This window comes from Oncorhynchus nerka, linkage group LG9a (assembly GCF_034236695.1).
Source record: "Oncorhynchus nerka isolate Pitt River linkage group LG9a, Oner_Uvic_2.0, whole genome shotgun sequence".
Lineage (NCBI taxonomy): Eukaryota > Metazoa > Chordata > Actinopteri > Salmoniformes > Salmonidae > Oncorhynchus > Oncorhynchus nerka.
The window spans coordinates 3516916-3538748 of record NC_088404.1 but is presented as its reverse complement, the minus strand read 5'-3'; the positions used below and the strand labels follow the sequence as shown (position 1 = coordinate 3538748).

Genomic DNA, 21833 nt, shown 5'->3' with positions numbered 1-21833 from the left:
GTGCTAGTCAGTGGGCCGGGTGCTAGTCAGTGGGCCAGGTGCTAGTCAGTGGGTCGGGTGCTAGTCAGTGGGTCGGGTGCTAGTCAGTGGGCCGGGTGCTAGTCAGTGGGCCGGGTGCTAGTCAGTGGGTCGGGTGCTAGTCAGTGGGTCAGGTGCTAGTCAGTGGGTCGGGTGCTAGTCAGTGGGTCGGGTGCTAGTCAGTGGGCCTGGTGCTAGTCAGTGGGCCTGGTGCTAGTCAGTGGGCCGGGTGCTAGTCAGTGGGTCGGGTGCTAGTCAGTGGGTCGGGTGCTAAACATGCTCAGTGGCTCGGGTAAACATAGTAAACAGTGGGCCATGGTGCTAAAGTCAGTGGGGGGTGCTAAACATGGGTAAACATGGTGCTACTAAACATGTCAGTGGGTACTAAACATGCTAGTACTAAAGTAAACAACAGGTGCATACTAAACATGGGTCGCATACTAAACATGGGTAAACAGGTGCTAGTCATACTAAACATGCTAAACATGTGGGTCGGGTGCTAAACATGCTGGGCTAAACATGGTAAACATAGTCACTGGGCTAAACTGGTAAACATACTAAACATGCTACGCATACTAAACGGCATACTAAACATGCTACGCATCTAAACATGCTACGCATACTACGCATACTAAACATGTGGGTACGCGTACTAAACATGCTACGGTACTAAACATGCTACGCATACTAAACATACTAAACATGCTACGCATACTAAACATACTAAACATGCTACGCATACTAAAACATACTAAACATGCTACGCATACTAAACATGCTACGCATACTAAAAACATACTAAACATGCTACGTAAACATACACTAAAAACATACTAAACATGCTACGCATACTAAACATACTACGCATACTAAACATACTACGATACTAAACATACTACTAAACAACATACTAAACATGCTACGCATACTAAACATACTAAACATGCTACATATACTAAACATACTAAACATGCTACGCATACTAAACATACTAAACATGCTACGCATACTAAACATGGTATGTTTGGTACGTATACTAAACATACTAAACATGCTACGCATACTAAACATACTAAACATGCTACGTATACTAAACATACTAAACATGCTACGCATACTAAACATGCTACGCATACTAAACATGCTACGCATACTAAACATGCTACGCATACTACGCATACTAAACATGCTACGCGTACTAAACATGCTACGCGTACTAAACATGCTACGCATACTAAACATACTAAACATGCTACGCATACTAAACATACTAAACATGCTACGTATACTAAACATACTAAACATGCTACGCATACTAAACATGCTACGCGTACTAAACATGCTACGCATACTAAACATGCTACGCATACTAAACATGCTACTAAGCATACTAAACATGCTACGCATACTAAACATGCTAAACATGCTACGCATACTAAACATGCTACGTATACTAAACATGCTACGCATACTAAACATACTACGCATACTAAACATGCTACGCATACTAAACATAGTAAACATGCTACGCATACTAAACATACTAAACATGCTACGTATACTAAACATGCTACGCATACTAAACATACTAAACATGCTACGCATACTAAACATGCTACGCATACTAAACATGCTACGCATACTACGCATACTAAACATGCTACGCGTACTAAACATGCTACGCGTACTAAACATGCTACGCATACTAAACATACTAAACATGCTACGCATACTAAACATACTAAACATGCTACGCATACTAAATATGCTACGCGTACTAAACATGCTATGCGTACTAAACATGCTACCTATACTAAACATGCTACCTATACTAAACATGCTACGCATACTAAACATGCTACGCATACTAAACATGCTACGCATACTAAACATGCTACATACTAAACATGCTACGCATACTAAACATGCTACGCCTAGTAAACATGCTACGCATACTAAACATATTAGACATACTAAACATATTAGACATGCTACGCGTACTAAACATGCTACGCGTACTAAACATGCTACGCGTACTAAACATGCTACGCATACTAAACATGCTACGTATACTAAACATGCTACGCGTACTAAACATGCTACGCATACTAAACATGCTACGCGTACCAAACATGCTAAACATGCTACGCATTCTAAACATGCTAGGTGTACTAAACATACTAAACGTACTAAACATGATAAACATACTACATATACTAAACATACTACGCATACTAAACATGCTAAACATGCTACGCATACTAAACATACTACGCATACTAAACATGCTAAACATACTACGCATACTAAACATGCTAAACATGCTACGCATACTAAACATACTACGCATACTAAACATGCTAAACATGCTACGCATACTAAACATGCCAAACGCGTACAAACAACAAACATGCTAAACATGCGTACTAAACATGCTTACGCATAAACATGCTAAACATGTACTAAACATGCTACGCGTACTAAACATGCTACGCGTACTAAACATGCTACGCATACTAAACATGCTACGCCTAGTAAACATGCTACGCCTAGTAAACATGCTATGCATACTAAACATGCTACGTATACTAAACGTACTAAACATGCTACGCGTACTAAACATGCTACGCGTACTAAACATGCTACGCGTACTAAACATGCTACGCGTACCAAACATGCTAAACATGCTACGCGTACCAAACATGCTAAACATGCTACGCATACTAAACATACTAAACATGCTACGTGTACTGTTCATCTCTCTCTCTCCTCTTCCTCTCTCTCTCTCCCTCCTGTCTCTCTCTCTCTCTCTCCCTCACCCTGTTCATCCCGCCCCCCCGCCCCACAGGGTCCTGCTCCAGTGTGGTCTGGATTTGGACAGTGGTGATGTGGATGGCTGGACAGCCCTGCACGCTGCTGCTCACTGGGGACAGCAGGAGGTGTGTTCTCTGCTGGCTGACAACATGTGTGAGATGGCTGCTCTCAACAACGTGGTGAGTGGGAGAAGATACATGCATTCTCTGAATGTACAAAACATTAAGTACACCCCCCCGCATGCTAATTAGCATGTTCTAATTTGAGAGTAAATACAGCTGCATTTTATTGATGAAAGTCACCTTGTCCGAGAGAGATTTACACGGTTATCGAAAAGGAAGGAAAATGAATGGTGGAAAAACGATTGGAGGCGTTTCCCTGTTTGACCGCTAGGTTTTATGGGTATTATGACACCTCCAGTCTGGGGCTGTATTAGTCTCCCTATGTGCCCAGACACAGAGCATCTCAATCACGCTGAGTATGTAACGGCTCATGCAATGTAATCACATCTATACTACATGCTGACTCAGCAGTATTGTTACACAAATGGAACCCTATTCCCTATATAGTACACTACTTTAGACCAGAGCCCTATAGAACCCTATTCCCTATATAGTACACTACTTTAGACCAGAGCCCTATAGAACCTGTATAAACAAGGACATTTAGTGCATTGACATTATGAGTGTCCAAAATGGCACCCTATTCCCTGGATAATACACTACTTTATTAGTGCGCTATAAGTAGTGCGCTATATAGGGAATAGGGTGCCATTTTGGACACTCATAATGTCAATGCACTAAATGTCCTTGTTTCAGGGACAAACCCCCTAGAAGTATCAGATGACACTCTAGTAGACTCTGATGCTCTACATTAAACCATGTGTGTCCTTGTTCCAGGGACAAACCCCTCTAGAAGTAGCAGATGACACCCTAGTGGACACTCTGGAGGAGCTGACAAAGAAACAAAATTCTGTAAGTCTCTGTCGCAGTCCTAATGGCATCCTATGCCCTATAAAGTGCACTACTATTAATATAAAATATATATTTGATTTATTTAACTCTTTTTGTTACTACATGATTCCATGTGTGTTATTTCATAGTGTTGATGTCTCCACTATTCTACAATTTTATAAAATTGTAAAACTAAAGGGAAACACTTGAATGAGTAGGTGTGTCCAAACTTTCACTGGTACTGTATATCTTCCTGTATATTTACTCTGTATGTCTTCCTGTATATTTACTCTGTGTATATCTTCCTGTATATTTACTCTGTATGTCTTCCTGTATATTTACTCTGTGTATATCTTCCTGTATATTTACTCTGTATATGTCTTCATGTATATTTACTCTGTGTATGTCTTCCTGTATATTTAGTCTGTGTATGTCTTCCTGTATATTTAGTCTGTGTATATCTTCCTGTATATTTAGTCTGTATATGTCTTCCTGTATATTTAGTCTGTATATGTCTTCATGTATATTTACTCTGTATATGTCTTGTATATTTACTCTGTATATTTACTCTGTATATTTACTCTGTATATGTCTTGTATATTTACTCTGTATATTTACTCTGTATATTTACTCTGTATATGTCTTGTATATTTACTCTGTATATTTACTCTGTATATGTCTTCATGTATATTTACTCTATATTTACTCTGTATATGTCTTCCTGTATATTTACTCTGTATATGTCTTCCTGTATATTTACTCTGTATATTTACTCTGTATATTTACTCTGTGTATGTCTTCCTGTATATTTAGTCTTTATGTCTTCTGTATATTTACTCTGTATATGTCTTCCTGTATATTTAGTCTTTACTCTGTATATTTACTCTGTATATGTCTTCCTGTATATTTACTCTGTATATTTACTCTGTATATTTACTCTGTATATGTCTTGTATATTTACTCTGTATATTTACTCTGTATATGTCTTCATGTATATTTACTCTGTATATGTCTTCCTGTATATTTACTCTGTATATTTCTTCCTGTATATTTACTCTGTATATTTACTCTGTATATTTACTCTGTGTATGTCTTCCTGTATATTTACTCTGTATATTTACTCTGTGTATGTCTTCCTGTATGTCTTCCTGTATATTTACTCTGTGTATGTCTTCCTGTATATTTACTCTGTATATTTACTCTGTGTATGTCTTCCTGTATATTTACTCTGTATATTTACTCTGTGTATGTCTTCCTGTATATTTACTCTGTGTATGTCTTCCTGTATATTTACTCTGTATATGTATTCCTGTATATGTCTTCCTGTATATTTACTCTGTATATCTACTCTGTATATGTCTTCCTGTATATTTACTCTGTATATTTACTCTGTATATGTCTTCCTGTATATTTACTCTGTATATTTACTCTGTATATTTACTCTGTATATGTCTTCCTGTATATTTACTCTGTATATTTACTCTGTATATCTACTCTGTATATGTCTTCCTGTATATTTACTCTGTATATGTCTTCCTGTATATTTACTCTGTATATTTACTCTGTATATTTACTCTGTGTATGTCTTCCTGTATATTTCCTCTGTATATTTACTCTGTATATGTCTTCCTGTATATTTACTCTGTATATTTACTCTGTATATCTACTCTGTATATGTCTTCCTGTATATTTACTCTGTATATTTACTCTGTATATGTCTTCCTGTATATTTACTCTGTATATTTCTTCCTGTATATTTACTCTGTATATTTACTCTGTATATTTACTCTGTGTATGTCTTCCTGTATATTTACTCTGTATATTTACTCTGTGTATGTCTTCCTGTATATTTACTCTGTTTATGTCTTCCTGTATATTTACTCTGTATATTTACTCTGTATATTTACTCTGTATATTTACTCTGTATATTTACTCTGTATATTTACTCTGTATATGTCTTCCTGTATATTTACTCTGTATATTTACTCTGTATATGTCTTCCTGTATATTTACTCTGTATATTTACTCTGTATATGTCTTCCTGTATATTTACTCTGTATATTTACTCTGTATATGTCTTCATGTATATTTACTCTGTATATTTACTCTGTATATTTACTCTGTATATTTACTCTGTATATGTCTTCCTGTATATTTACTCTGTATATTTACTCTGTATATTTACTCTGTATATGTCTTCCTGTATATTTACTCTGTATATGTCTTCCTGTATATTTACTCTGTATATGTCTTCCTGTATATTTACTCTGTATATTTACTCTGTGTATGTCTTCCTGTATATTTACTCTGTATATGTATTCCTGTATATGTCTTCCTGTATATTTACTCTGTATATGTATTCCTGTGTATGTCTTCCTGTATATTTACTCTGTATATGTATTCCTGTATATGTCTTCCTGTATATTTACTCTGTATATGTCTTCCTGTATATTTACTCTGTATATTTACTCTGTATATGTCCTGTATATTTACTCTGTATATTTACTCTGTATATCTCTCTAGCTGCGTACAGAAAAAGCCAAGCTGTCCCAGCCTCCTGTCATCGAGACCAGCCCTCCTATCAATATGGCATCGGTTCGACCACGCAAGTCAGTGCCCCAGCATGTCTGTTGTCTGTGCCAGTCTGTTACCCACCTAGGAATCACTGATACAGAACCACAGACGTAGCTTAGTGTGTTACTGATATGAGCCAAGAGAATCAGACATGGTCTTTTACCCACCTGACACCTCTCTACCAATAGAATCAGACACTGTCTGTTACCCACCTGACACCTCTCTACCAATAGAATCACACTGTCTGTTACCCACCTGACACCTCTCTACCAATAGAATCAGACACTGTCTGTTACCCACCTGACACCTCTACCAATAGAATCAGACTGTCTGTTACCCACCTGACACCTCTCTACCAATAGAATCAGACACTGTCTGTTACCCACCTGACACCTCTCTACCAATAGAATCAGACACTGTCTGTTACCCACCTGACACCTCTCTACCAATAGAATCACACTGTCTGTTACCCACCTGACACCTCTCTACCAATAGAATCAGACACTGTCTGTTACCCACCTGACACCTCTACCAATAGAATCAGACTGTCTGTTACCCACCTGACACCTCTCTACCAATATAATCAGACACTGTCTGTTACCCACCTGACATCTCTACCAATAGAATCAGACACTGTCTGTTACCCACCTGACACCGTATATGTCTACCAATAGAATCAGACTGTCTGTTACCCACCTGACACCTCTCTACCAATAGAATCAGACACTGTCTGTTACCCACCTGACACCTCTCTACCAATAGAATCACACTGTCTGTTACCTGTATATCTCTTTACCTGACACCTCTCTACCAATAGAATCACACTGTCTGTTACCCACCTGACACCTCTCTACCAATAGAATCAGACACTGTCTGTTACCCACCTGACACCTCTCTACCAATAGAATCAGACACTGTCTGTTACCCACCTGACACCTCTCTACCAATAGAATCAGTCCGTCTGTTACCCACCTGACACCTCTCTACCAATAGAATCAGACTGTCTGTTACCCACCTGACACCTCTCTACCAATAGAATCAGACTGTCTGTTACCCACCTGACACCTCTCTACCAATAGAATCACACTGTCTGTTACCCACCTGACACCTCTCTACCAATAGAATCAGACACTGTCTGTTACCCACCTGACACCTCTCTACCAATAGAATCAGACACTGTCTGTTACCCACCTGACACCTCTCTACCAATAGAATCACACTGTCTGTTACCCACCTGACACCTCTCTACCAATAGAATCAGACACTGTCTGTTACCCACCTGACACCTCTACCAATAGAATCAGACTGTCTGTTACCCACCTGACACCTCTCTACCAATAGAATCAGACACTGTCTGTTACCCACCTGACACCTCTCTACCAATAGAATCAGACACTGTCTGTTACCCACCTGACACCTCTCTACCAATAGAATCACACTGTCTGTTACCCACCTGACACCTCTCTACCAATAGAATCAGACACTGTCTGTTACCCACCTGACACCTCTACCAATAGAATCAGACTGTCTGTTACCCACCTGACACCTCTCTACCAATATAATCAGACACTGTCTGTTACCCACCTGACACCTCTCTACCAATAGAATCAGACACTGTCTGTTACCCACCTGACACCGCTCTACCAATAGAATCAGACTGTCTGTTACCCACCTGACACCTCTCTACCAATAGAATCAGACACTGTCTGTTACCCACCTGACACCTCTCTACCAATAGAATCACACTGTCTGTTACCCACCTGACACCTCTCTACCAATAGAATCACACTGTCTGTTACCCACCTGACACCCTCTACAATAGAATCCACCTGACACCTCTCTACCAATAGAATCAGACACTGTCTGTTACCCACCTGACACCTCTCTACCAATAGAATCACACTGTCTGTTACCCACCTGACACCTCTCTACCAATAGAATCAGTCACCAATAGTCTGTTACCCACCTGACACCCTCTCTACCAATAGAATCAGACTGTCTGTTACCCACCTGACACCTCTCTACCAATAGAATCAGACACTGTCTGTTACCCACCTGACACCTCTCTACCAATAGAATCACACTGTCTGTTACCCACCTGACACCTCTCTACCAATAGAATCACACTGTCTGTTACCCACCTGACACCTCTCTACCAATAGAATCAGACTGTCTGTTACCCACCTGACACCTCTCTACCAATAGAATCAGACACTGTCTGTTACCCACCTGACACCTCTCTACCAATAGAATCACACTGTCTGTTACCCACCTGACACCTCTCTACCAATAGAATCACACTGTCTGTTACCCACCTGACACCTCAATAGAATCTACCAATAGAATCAGACTGTCTGTTACCCACCTGACACCTCTCTACCAATAGAATCACACTGTCTGTTACCCACCTGACACCTCTCTACCAATAGAATCAGACTGTCTGTTACCCACCTGACACCTCTCTACCAATAGAATCACACTGTCTGTTACCCACCTGACACCTCTCTACCAATAGAATCACACTGTCTGTTACCCACCTGACACCTCTCTACCATTAGAATCAGACTGTCTGTTACCCACCTGACCCACCTGACACCTCTCTACCAATAGAATCAGACTGTCTGTTACCCACCTGACACCTCTCTACCAATAGAATCAGACTGTCTGTTACCCACCTGACACCTCTCTACCAATAGAATCAGACTGTCTGTTACCCACCTGACACCTCTCTACCAATAGAATCAGACTGTCTGTTACCCACCTGACACCTCTCTACCATTAGAATCAGACACTGTCTGTTACCCACCTGACACCTCTCTACCAATAGAATCACACTGTCTGTTACCCACCTGACACCTCTCTACCAATAGAATCACACTGTCTGTTACCCACCTGACACCTCTCTACCAATAGAAGCACACTGTCTGTTACCCACCTGACACCTCTCTACCAATAGAATCACACTGTCTGTTACCCACCTGACACCTCTCTACCATTAGAATCAGACTGTCTGTTACCCACCTGACACCTCTCTACCATTAGAATCAGACACCATTGTTATTTACAGTGATGGCCTGGTCATCCAATAGTATTCATGTAGTTAAGCTGTCCTTCAGTCTCCCACACAGGATCCAGTTACAGTCCAAATCCTGGTTTTGTTAGTTTTTGTTTACACACACACACCCTTAGTGATCACCGTCACTGATTGGTTCCTCCATGCCTACCTGTCATCCTATCCCATGCAGGACCTCAATCTCTCGTATGAGCAGCCGGGAGAAGATCTGCCTCCACGAGAGGGAGAAGCACCCTCCCCCTGCCCTGACCAGCAGCCCTGCTGAGGATGAGGATGAGGAGGGGGTACAGACTCAGCATGGGACACAGGGACAGGCCCAAGCCTCCAGCAGCTCCAGTTCAGAAGAAGAAGAGGACGAGTCTGAGAGCGATGCAGAATCAGGTGAGAGAAAATGAAGTTTCCCTGGTGTCCATTTCAGCCTAGTCCATTCATGAAGTAACATTTGAGTTTACTGAGTTGAAATGGAATGGACCTAAACCCTGTCATGACGGATGCCTTCAAGACTGAAACCCAATGTGGAGTTGTTCTATTGTAGAGAATCATGTGGACTTGTTCTATTGTCGAGAATCATGTGGACTTGTTCTATTGTAGAGAATCATGTGGACTTGTTCTATTGTAGAGAATCATGTGGACTTGTTCTATTGTAGAGAATCATGTCATTAACTGGCTGATGGGAATCATGTCATTAACAGGCTGATGGTGATTGTTGCAGAGAATCATGTCATTAACAGGCTGATGGTGATTGTTGCAGAGAATCATGTCATTAACAGGCTGATGGTGATTGTTGCAGAGAATCATGTCATTAACAGGCTGATGGGAATCATGTCATTAACAGGCTGATGGGATTCATGTCATTAACGGGCTGATGGTGATTGTTGCAGAGAATCATGTCATTAACAGGCTGATGGTGATTGTTGCAGAGAATCATGTCATTAACAGGCTGATGGGATCATGTCATTAACGGGCTGATGGTGATTGTTGTAGAGAATCATGTCATTAACAGGCTGATGGTGATTGTTGCAGAGAATCATGTCATTAACAGGCTGATGGTGATTGTTGCAGAGAATCATGTCATTAACAGGCTGATGGTGATTGTTGCAGAGAATCATGTCATTAACAGGCTGATGGTGATTGTTGCAGAGAATCATGTCATTAACAGGCTGATGGTGATGGTTGCAGAGAATCATGTCATTAACAGGCTGATGGTGATTGTTGCAGAGAATCATGTCATTAACAGGCTGATGGTGATTGTTGCAGAGAATCATGTCATTAACAGGCTGATGGTGATTGTTGCAGAGAATCATGTCATTAATGGGCTGATGGTGATTGTTGCAGAGAATCATGTCATTAACAGGCTGATGGTGATTGTTGCAGAGAATCATGTCATTAACAGGCTGATGGTGATTGTTGCAGAGAATCATGTCATTAACAGGCTGATGGGAATCATGTCATTAACAGGCTGATGGTGATTGTTGCAGAGAATCATGTCATTAATGGGCTGATGGTGATTGTTGTAGAGAATCATGTCATTAACAGGCTGATGGGAATCATGTCATTAACAGGCTGATGGTGATTGTTGTAGAGAATCATGTCATTAACAGGCTGATGGTGATTGTTGTAGAGAATCATGTCATTAACAGGCTGATGGTGATTGTTGCAGAGAATCATGTCATTAACTGGCTGATGGGAATCATGTCATTAACTGGCTGATGGGAATCATGTCATTAACTGGCTGATGGGAATCATGTCATTAACTGGCTGATGGTGATTGTTGCAGAGAAAGCCAAAAACCGAGAGATCATCAACAACTTGAACAACAAACGCAACAGCTCCTCCCCCCACGCTACCTCCATGGCAACCAGCACTTCAGGAAACACTGTTAAAAAGGTATGTTTCTGTTGGTGTTTGAACGCCAGAATGCTGGGTAGGGCAGCTATGACTTGGTATCTCCCTGTTCTGTTGGTGTTTGAATGCCAGAATGCTGGGTAGGGCAGCTATGACTTGGTATCTCCCTGTTCTGTTGGTGTTTGAATGCCAGAATGCTGGGTATGGGCAGCTATGACTTGGGTATCTCCCTGTTCTGTTGGTGTTTGAATCATGTCCAGAATGCTGGGTAGGGCAGCTATGACTTGGTATCTCCCTGTTCTGTTGGTGTTTGAACGCTAGAATGCTGGGTAGGGCAGCTATGACTTGGTATCTCCCTGTTCTGTTGGTGTTTGAACGTCAGAATGCTGGGTAGGGCAGCTATGACTTGGTATCTCCCTGTTCTGTTGGTGTTTGATTTGAATCATGTCATTAATGCTGGGTAGGGCAGCATTAATGACTTGGTGATCAGAGAATCCTGTTCTGTTGGTGATTGTTGAATGCCAGAATGCTGGGTAGGGCAGCTCCCCACGACCTCCATGGCAACCATCTCCTGTTCTGTTGGTGTTTGAACGCCAGAATGCTGGGTAGGGCAGCTATGACTTGGTATCTCCCTGTTCTGTTGGTGTTTGAATGCCAGAATGCTGGGTAGGGCAGCTATGACTTGGTATCTCCCTGTTCTGTTGGTGTTTGAATGCCAGAATGCTGGGTAGGGCAGCTATGACTTGGTATCTCCCTGTTCTGTTGGTGTTTGAATGCCAGAATGCTGGGTAGGGCAGCTATGACTTGGTATCTCCCTGTTCTGTTGGTGTTTGAATGCCAGAATGCTGGGTAGGGCAGCTATGACTTGGTATCTCCCTGTTCTGTTGGTGTTTGAACGCCAGAATGCTGGGTAGGGCAGCTATGACTTGGTATCTCCCTGTTCTGTTGGTGTTTGAATGCCAGAATGCTGGGTAGGGCAGCTATGACTTGGTATCTCCCTGTTCTGTTGGTGTTTGAATGCCAGAATGCTGGGTAGGGCAGCTATGACTTGGTATCTCCCTGTTCTGTTGGTGTTTGAATGCCAGAATGCTGGGTAGGGCAGCTATGACTTGGTATCTCCCTGTTCTGTTGGTGTTTGAACGCCAGAATGCTGGGTAGGGCAGCTATGACTTGGTATCTCCTGTTCTGTTGGTGTTTGAATGCCAGAATGCTGGGTAGGGCAGCTATGACTTGGTATCTCCCTGTTCTGTTGGTGTTTGAATGCCAGAATGCTGGGTAGGGCAGCTATGACTTGGTATCTCCCTGTTCTGTTGGTGTTTGAATGCCAGAATGCTGGGTAGGGCAGCTATGACTTGGTATCTCCCTGTTCTGTTGGTGTTTGAATGCCAGAATGCTGGGTAGGGCAGCTATGACTTGGTATCTCCCTGTTCTGTTGGTGTTTGAACGCCAGAATGCTGGGTAGGGCAGCTATGACTTGGTATCTCCCTGTTCTGTTGGTGTTTGAATGCCAGAATGCTGGGTAGGGCAGCTATGACTTGGTATCTCCCTGGTCTGTCTGTGTTTGAACGCCAGAATGCTGGGTAGGGCAGCTATGACTTGGTATCTCCCTGGTCTGTTGGTGTTTGAATGCCAGAATGCTGGGTAGGGCAGCTATGACTTGGTATCTCCCTGGTCTGTTGGTGTTTGAATGCCAGAATGCTGGGTAGGGCAGCTATGACTTGGTATCTCCCTGTTCTGTTGGTGTTTGAACGCTAGAATGCTGGGTAGGGCAGCTATGACTTGGTATCTCCCTGGTCTGTTGGTGTTTGAACGCCAGAATGCTGGGTAGGGCAGCTATGACTTGGTATCTCCCTGTTCTGTCTGTGTTTGAATGCCAGAATGCTGGGTAGGGCAGCTATGACTTGGTATCTCCCTGTTCTGTTGGTGTTTGAACGCCAGAATGCTGGGTAGGGCAGCTATGACTTGGTATCTCCCTGGTCTGTTGGTGTTTGAATGCCAGAATGCTGGGTAGGGCAGCTATGACTTGGTATCTCCCTGGTCTGTCTGTGTTTGAACGCCAGAATGCTGGGTCGGGCAGCTATGAATTGGTATCTCCCTGGTGACGGAGTCAGCTACGGCCTGGGGGACACACACACTCAGATGAACAACCTGTGCAGTCTGCTATTGACTATTTTAAAGTGATTTTGTAAATTGTATTTTATTACCACTGTTGGCAGGTCATTAATCTGAGTTGATTTGATCAGTGAATCGTACATCTCTCTCTCCTTCTGCAGCAGGACCCGGGGAAGCCCCCAGCCCCAGAGGCAGCACCTAGCTCAGCCCCTGGTGCGGCCCCTGGCTCCTGGAGGACCTCTCTTCGTAAAGCAGGCAGCTCCGTGACCCTGGGGCCTTCAGGTACCACCGACCCAAGTCAGGAGTCCACCCGCGGGGCGCCTGAGTCGGGCCTGGGTATGATCCGCTCTGCCTCCAGCCCACGCCTCAGCTCTGACACCAGTACAGACACCAAGGTACTGGAACCAGACCACATTGATGGTAAAAACACACCTTTAAAAGGTACAGGAGCATCACAGGGTGAATTTGAGTTGTATTCCCTTGATTCCTCTCCTCATTTCTATTCCCTTGATTCCTCTCCTCATTGTATTCCCTTGATACGTCTCCTCATTGTATTCCCTTGATTCCTCTCCTCATTGTATTCCCTTGATTCCTCTCCTCATTGTATTCCCTTGATTCCTCTCCTCATTGTATTCCCTTGATTCCTCTCCTCATTGTATTCCCTTGATTCCTCTCCTCATTGTATTTCTTTGATTCCTCTCCTCATTTCCTTCACGAAACAACCTCCAATCTATTTAGAGAAGTAGACAAGGAGAGAGGACACAAGGAATCAAGGAAATACAACTACATCTTAGACTGGACCATCTACATCACTACTGTCCTCTTAGACTGGACCATCTACATCACTACTGTCCTCTTAGACTGGACCATCTACATCACTACTGTCCTCTTAGACTGGACCAACTACATCACTACTGTCCTCTTAGACTGGACCATCTACATCACTACTGTCCTCTGAGACTGGACCATCTACATCACTACTGTCCTCTTAGACTGGACCATCTACATCACTACTGTCCTCTTAGACTGGACCAACTACATCACTACTGTCCTCTTAGACTGGACCATCTACATCACTACTGTCCTCTTAGACTGGATCATCTACATCACTACTGTCCTCTTAGACTGGACCAACTACATCACTACTGTCCTCTTAGACTGGACCATCTACATCACTACTGTCCTCTTAGACTGGACCATCTACATCACTACTGTCCTCTTAGACTGGACCATCTACATCACTACTGTCCTCTTAGACTGGACCAACTACATCACTACTGTCCTCTTAGACTGGACCATCTACATCACTACTGTCCTCTTAGACTGGACCAACTACATCACTACTGTCCTCTTAGACTGGACCATCTACATCACTACTGTCCTCTTAGACTGGACCAACTACATCACTACTGTCCTCTTAGACTGGACCATCTAGTTAGTAGTGATATGTTTGAAACGATTCATAGCTAGATATTGATAGATCATCAAACGTCCTTGTACTTTCAGGAACCCAGGACTGCCAGAGTGAACCCCAGTCCAACCAGACGTCTCTTCAGTATACCAGACACCAACCCAGACAGCACTAGCAGGTTTGTGAACCCCAGTCCAACCAGACGTCTCTTCAGTATACCAGACACCAACCCAGACAGCACTAGCAGGTTTGTGAACCCCATTCCAACCAGACGTCTCTTCAGTATACCAGACACCAACCCAGACAGCACTAGCAGGTTTGTGAACCCCAGTCCAACCAGACGTCTCTTCAGTATACCAGACACCAACCCAGACAGCACTAGCAGGTTTGTGAACCCCAGTCCAACCAGACGTCTCTTCAGTATACCAGACACCAACCCAGACAGCACTAACAGGTTTGTGAACCCCATTCCAACCAGACGTCTCTTCAGTATACCAGACACCAACCCAGACAGCACTAGCAGGTTTGTGAACCCCAGTCCAACCAGACGTCTCTTCAGTATACCAGACACCAACCCAGACAGCACTAGCAGGTTTGTGAACCCCAGTCCAACCAGACGTCTCTTCAGTATACCAGACACCAACCCAGACAGCACTAGCAGGTTTGTGAACCCCAGTCCAACCAGACCCCTCTTCAGTATACCAGACACCAACCCAGACAGCACTAGCAGGTTTGTGAACCCCAGTCCAACCAGACGTCTCTTCAGTATACCAGACACCAACCCAGACAGCACTAGCAGGTTTGTGAACCCCATTCCAACCAGACGTCTCTTCAGTATACCAGACACCAACCCAGACAGCACTAGCAGGTTTGTGAACCCCATTCCAACCAGACGTCTCTTCAGTATACCAGACACCAACCCAGACAGCACTAGCAGGTTTGTGAACCCCAGTCCAACCAGACGTCTCTTCAGTATACCAGACACCAACCCAGACAGCACTAGCAGGTTTGTGAACCCTATTCCAACCAGACGTCTCTTCAGTATACCAGACAGCACTAGCAGGTTTGTGAACCCCATTCCAACCAGACACCAACCCAGACAGCACTAGCAGGTTTGTGAACCCCATTCCAACCAGACGTCTCTTCAGTATACCAGACAGCACTAGCAGGTTTGTGAACCCCAGTCCAACCAGACGTCTCTTCAGTATACCAGACAGCACTAGCAGGTTTGTGAACCCCATTCCAACCAGATGTCTCTTCAGTATACCAGACACCAACCCAGACAGCACTAGCAGGTTTGTGAACCCTATTCCAACCAGACGTCTCTTCAGTATACCAGACACCAACCCAGACAGCACTAGCAGGTTTGTGAACCCCAGTCCAACCAGACGTCTCTTCAGTATACCAGACACCAACCCAGACAGCACTAGCAGGTTTGTGAACCCCATTCCAACCAGACGTCTCTTCAGTATACCAGACACCAACCCAGACAGCACTAGCAGGTTTGTGAACCCTATTCCAACCAGATGTCTCTTCAGTATACCAGACAGCACTAGCAGGTTTGTGAACCCCATTCCAACCAGATGTCTCTTCAGTATACCAGACACCAACCCAGACAGCACTAGCAGGTTTGTGAACCCCATTCCAACCAGACACCAACCCAGACAGCACTAGCAGGTTTGTGAACCCTATTCCAACCAGACGTCTCTTCAGTATACCAGACACCAACCCAGACAGCACTAGCAGGTTTGTGAACCCTATTCCAACCAGATGTCTCTTCAGTATACCAGACAGCACTAGCAGGTTTGTGAACCCTATTCCAACCAGACACCAACCCAGACAGCACTAGCAGGTTTGTGAACCCTATTCCAACCAGACGTCTCTTCAGTATACCAGACAGCACTAGCAGGTTTGTGAACCCCATTCCAACCAGACGTCTCTTCAGTATACCAGACAGCACTAGCAGGTGGGCTCAGCTTGCCTCACATGATGCTGTCACGTACCACAGTGGGCTCAGCTTGCCTCACATGATGCTGTTACGTACCACAGTGGGCTCAGCTTGCCTCACATGATGCTGTCACGTACCACAGTGGGCTCAGCTTGCCTCACATGACATGATGGGCCCAGCTTGCCTCACATGATGCTGTCACGTACCACAGTGGGCTCAGCTTGCCTCACATGATGCTGTCACGTACCACAGTGGGCTCAGCTTGCCTCACATGATGCTGTCACGTACCACAGTGGGCTCAGCTTGCCTCACATGATGCTGTTACGTACCACAGTGGGCTCAGCTTGCCTCACATGATGCTGTCACGTACCACACAGCTTGCCTCACATGATGCTGTCACGTACCACAGTGGGCTCAGCTTGCCTCACATGATGCTGTTACGTACCACAGTGGGCTCAGCTTGCCTCACATGATGCTGTTACGTACCACAGTATGGAATGGAAGTGAAAGGCTGCTCATCGACTTCACTGTGTGTGTGTGTGGCCGAGTGCGTTTGTGAGAATAGCTAAACAGGTTTTGAGCTTCACTGCATCACCCCCACCCTCTTTCTCCCTCCCCTTTCTATCTTTCTCTTTCACAATCTCTCTCTCTCCACCCTCTCTCCCCCCTCCTTATCACTCTCTTTCTCCACCTCTTTCTCTCTCCCCCTCTCTCGCTATTTCTCTCTCCCCTTCCTTATCTCTCTCCCCCCTCTATCTCTATCTCTTACACCCCTCCTCTCTCCCTCTCTCTCAGCTGGCTGAGTCGTAGCACCTCTTACACCCCCCCCTCTCTCTCTCTCTCCCTCCCTCTCTCTCAGCTGGTTGAGTCGTAGCACCTCTTACACCCCTCTTCCTCTCTCTCTCTCCCTCTCTCTCTCTCAGCTGGCTGAGTCGTAGCGCCTCTTACACCCGCCGCCTCAATAGCACAGGATGTGTTCTCAGTAGCTCCACCCCCTCCTTGCCTCTCAGGTATGTCCTACAGCCTTGGCTCCATCCGTCGGTGTGTCTTCCCACTCTTGGGGCTTCTGTTCACCGTTCTGTGGTGTTTGTGTTTGTCAGTATTGCCGCTGGATGTCTCCTGAATGTTATGTTCATTCAGCCTTTCTTTAACCAGGTTCAGACACGAAACTCCACTTGGTTGGTTGAACCATTTGTTAGATAAGACTGAAATACACGCGGTATGTTAGAACGTGGCCTGTAGACTCTGCTCTCTCGCTGCCAGAACAGGCATCGAGTTAAGATGATAGTAAATCCAGGCAGAGAACACGGTATAATGTACCAACTTCCTGCAGGACGGAAAACCAGAACCTAACAGGAAGTTGGCAAAGCAGAAAACAGACATGTATGTTAGAGCAATACAGGATACACAGACATGTATGTTAGAGCAATACAGGATACACCAGGATACACCAGGGACATAGCCAGGATACACCAGGATATAGCCAGGATACACCAGGGACATAGTCAGGATACACCAGGATATAGCCAGGATACACCAGGATACACCAGGGACATAGCCAGGATACACCAGGACATAGCCAGGATACACCAGGATACACCAGGACATAGCCAGGATACACCAGGGACATAGCCAGGATACACCAGGGACATAGCCAGGATACACCAGGACATAGCCAGGATACACCAGGATATAGCCAGGATACACCAGGATACACCAGGGACATAGCCAGGATACACCAGGGCATAGCCAGGATACACCAGGATACACCAGGGACATAGCCAGGATACACCAGGACATAGCCAGGATACACCAGGGACATAGTCAGGATACACCAGGACACACCAGGATACACCAGGATACACCATGGACATAGCCAGGATACACCAGGACACACCAGGATACACCAGGACACACCAGGAACATAGCCAGGATACACCAGGACACACCAGGATACACCAGGAACATAGCCAGGATACACCAGGACACACCAGGATTAGCCAGGATACACCAGGGCATAGCCAGGATACATCAGGAACATAGCCAGGATACACCAGGACACACCAGGATACACCAGGAACATAGCCAGGATACACCAGGACACACCAGGATTAGCCAGGATACACCAGGATACATCAGGAACATAGCCAGGATACACCAGGATACACCAGGACATAGCCAGGATACACCAGGATACACAAGGACATAGTCAGGATACACAGGACATAGCCAGGATACACCAGGGACACAGCCAGGATACACCAGGGACATAGCCAGGATACAACAGGAACACCAGGGATTAGCCAGGATACAACAGGAACATAGCCAGGATACACCAGGACATAGTCAGGATACACCAGGATACACCAGGATACACCAGGACACACCAGGATACACCAGGGCATAGCCAGGATACACCAGGGACATAGCCAGGATACACCAGGACATAGTCAGGACATAGCCAGGATACACCAGGGACATAGTCAGGACATAGCCAGGATACACCAGGGACATAGTCAGGACATAGCCAGGATACACCAGGGACATAGCCAGGATACACCAGGGCATAGCCAGGATACACCAGGACATAGTCAGGACATAGCCAGGATACACCAGGACATAGTCAGGACATAGCCAGGATACACCAGGGACATAGCCAGGATACACCAGGGCATAGCCAGGATACACCAGGACATAGTCAGGACATAGCCAGGATACACCAGGGCATAGCCAGGATACACCAGGACATAGTCAGGACATAGCCAGGATACACCAGGGACATAGCCAGGATACACCAGGGACATAGCCAGGATACACCAGGACATAGTCAGGACATAGCCAGGATACACCAGGGACATAGCCAGGATACACCAGGACATAGTCAGGACATAGCCAGGATACACCAGGGACATAGCCAGGATACACCAGGGACATAGCCAGGATACACCAGGACATAGTCAGGACATAGCCAGGATACACCAGGGACATAGCCAGGATACACCAGGACATAGTCAGGACATAGCCAGGATACACCAGGGCATAGCCAGGATACACCAGGGACATAGATACACCAGGACAGGATACCAGGACACACACCAGGGAAGGACATAGCCAGGATACACCAGGGCATAGCCAGGACACCAGGATACACCAGATACACCAGGACACACCAGGATACACCAGGACATAGTCAGGACATAGCCAGGATACACCAGGGCATAGCCAGGATACACCAGGACATAGTCAGGACATAGCCAGGATACACCAGGGACATAGCCAGGATACACCAGGATACACCAGCCAGGATACACCAGGACATAGTCAGGACATAGCCAGGATACACCAGGGCATAGCCAGGATACACCAGGACATAGTCAGGACATAGCCAGGATACACCAGGGACATAGCCAGGATACACCAGGGACATAGCCAGGATACACCAGGACATAGTCAGGACATAGCCAGGATACACCAGGGACATAGCCAGGATACACCAGGACATAGTCAGGACATAGCCAGGATACACCAGGGACATAGCCAGGATACACCAGGACATAGCCAGGACATAGCCAGGACATAGTCAGGGACATAGCCAGGATACACAGGACAGGGACATAGCCAGGATACACCAGGACATAGCCAGGATACACCAAGGACACAGCCACCAGGGAAGTGTGTGCAGAACCTGGTGGACTAAATAGACATTAGCAGAGTGATGATCTAATTGGTGCAGCTGATTCAGACCTGGAGTTTCCTGTCTAAACCGGCTGCTTGATGTCTGCCATCCAAACTGATTTAACACTGAAACATAGAGTGGCTAAAAAATACTTATTTCACAAGGGAGCACTAGCCATACGCTATTTATGTGGCTGTTGTAGGGAATATGCTATAGATCAGGGGTTATGCTGTAAGGAATATGCTGTAGACCAGGGGTTATGCTGTAAGGAATATGCTGTAGGGAATATGCTGTAGATCAGGGGTTATGCTGTAGGGAATATGCTGTAGACCAGGGGTTATGCTGTAGGGAATATGCTGTAGATCAGGGGTTATGCTGTAGAGAATATGCTGTAGACCAGGGGTTATGCTGTAGAGAATATGCTGTAGAGAATATGCTGTAGGGAATATGCTGTAGGGAATATGCTGTAGAGAATATGCTGTAGGGAATATGCTGTAGAGAATATGCTGTAGAGAATATGCTGTAGACCATGGGTTATGCTGTAGGGAATATGCTGTAGGGAATATGCTGTAGACCAGGGGTTATGCTGTAGAGAATATGCTGTAGACCAGGGGTTATGCTGTAGAGAATATGCTGTAGACCAGGGGTTATGCTGTAGAGAATATGCTGTAGATCAGGGGTTATGCTGTAGACCAGGGGTTATGCTGTAGAGAATATACTGTAGATCAGGGGTTATGCTGTAGAGAATATGCTGTAGATCAGGGGTTATGCTGTAGGGAATATGCTGTAGACCAGGGGTTATGCTGTAGAGAATATGCTGTAGAGAATATGCTGTAGGGAATATGCTGTAGAGAATATGCTGTAGGGAATATGCTGTAGAGAATATGCTGTAGATCAGGGGTTATGCTGTAGAGAATATGCTGTAGGGAATATGCTGTAGGGAATATGCTGTAGAGAATATGCTGTAGGGAATATGCTGTAGAGAATATGCTGTAGATCAGGGGTTATGCTGTAGAGAATATGCTGTAGGGAATATGCTGTAGGGAATATGCTGTAGAGAATATGCTGTAGGGAATATGCTGTAGAGAATATGCTGTAGATCAGGGGTTATGCTGTAGGGAATATGCTGTAGACCAGGTGTTATGCTGTAGGGAATATGCTGTAGACCAGGGGTTATGCTGTAGGGAATATGCTGTAGAGAATATGCTGGGGTTATGCTGTAGAGAATATGCTGTAGACCAGGGGTTATGCTGTAGGGAATATGCTGTAGAGAATATGCTGTAGGGAATATGCTGTAGGGAATATGCTGTAGGGAATATACTGTAGAGAATATGCTGTAGACCAGGGGTTATGCTGTAGAGAATATGCTGTAGACCAGGGGTTATGCTGTAGGGAATATGCTGTAGAGA

The 21833-nt window shown here is 44.8% G+C and overlaps 1 protein-coding gene across 1 annotated transcript in view; it reads left to right on the top strand.

Moving 5' to 3' along the window:
• The window catches only part of LOC115126020 (protein phosphatase 1 regulatory subunit 12A-like), an 82196-nt gene that overhangs the window by 22166 nt on the left and 38197 nt on the right, over positions 1 to 21833 (top strand). The window contains exons 5-12 of the mRNA XM_065022200.1: positions 2867 to 3011; positions 3732 to 3806; positions 6309 to 6394; positions 9605 to 9813; positions 11210 to 11319; positions 13551 to 13784; positions 14896 to 15185; positions 17672 to 17758. Coding sequence (XP_064878272.1) covers positions 2867 to 3011; positions 3732 to 3806; positions 6309 to 6394; positions 9605 to 9813; positions 11210 to 11319; positions 13551 to 13784; positions 14896 to 15185; positions 17672 to 17758 — 1236 coding nt within the window. The remainder of the gene's footprint in view (positions 1 to 2866; positions 3012 to 3731; positions 3807 to 6308; positions 6395 to 9604; positions 9814 to 11209; positions 11320 to 13550; positions 13785 to 14895; positions 15186 to 17671; positions 17759 to 21833) is intronic.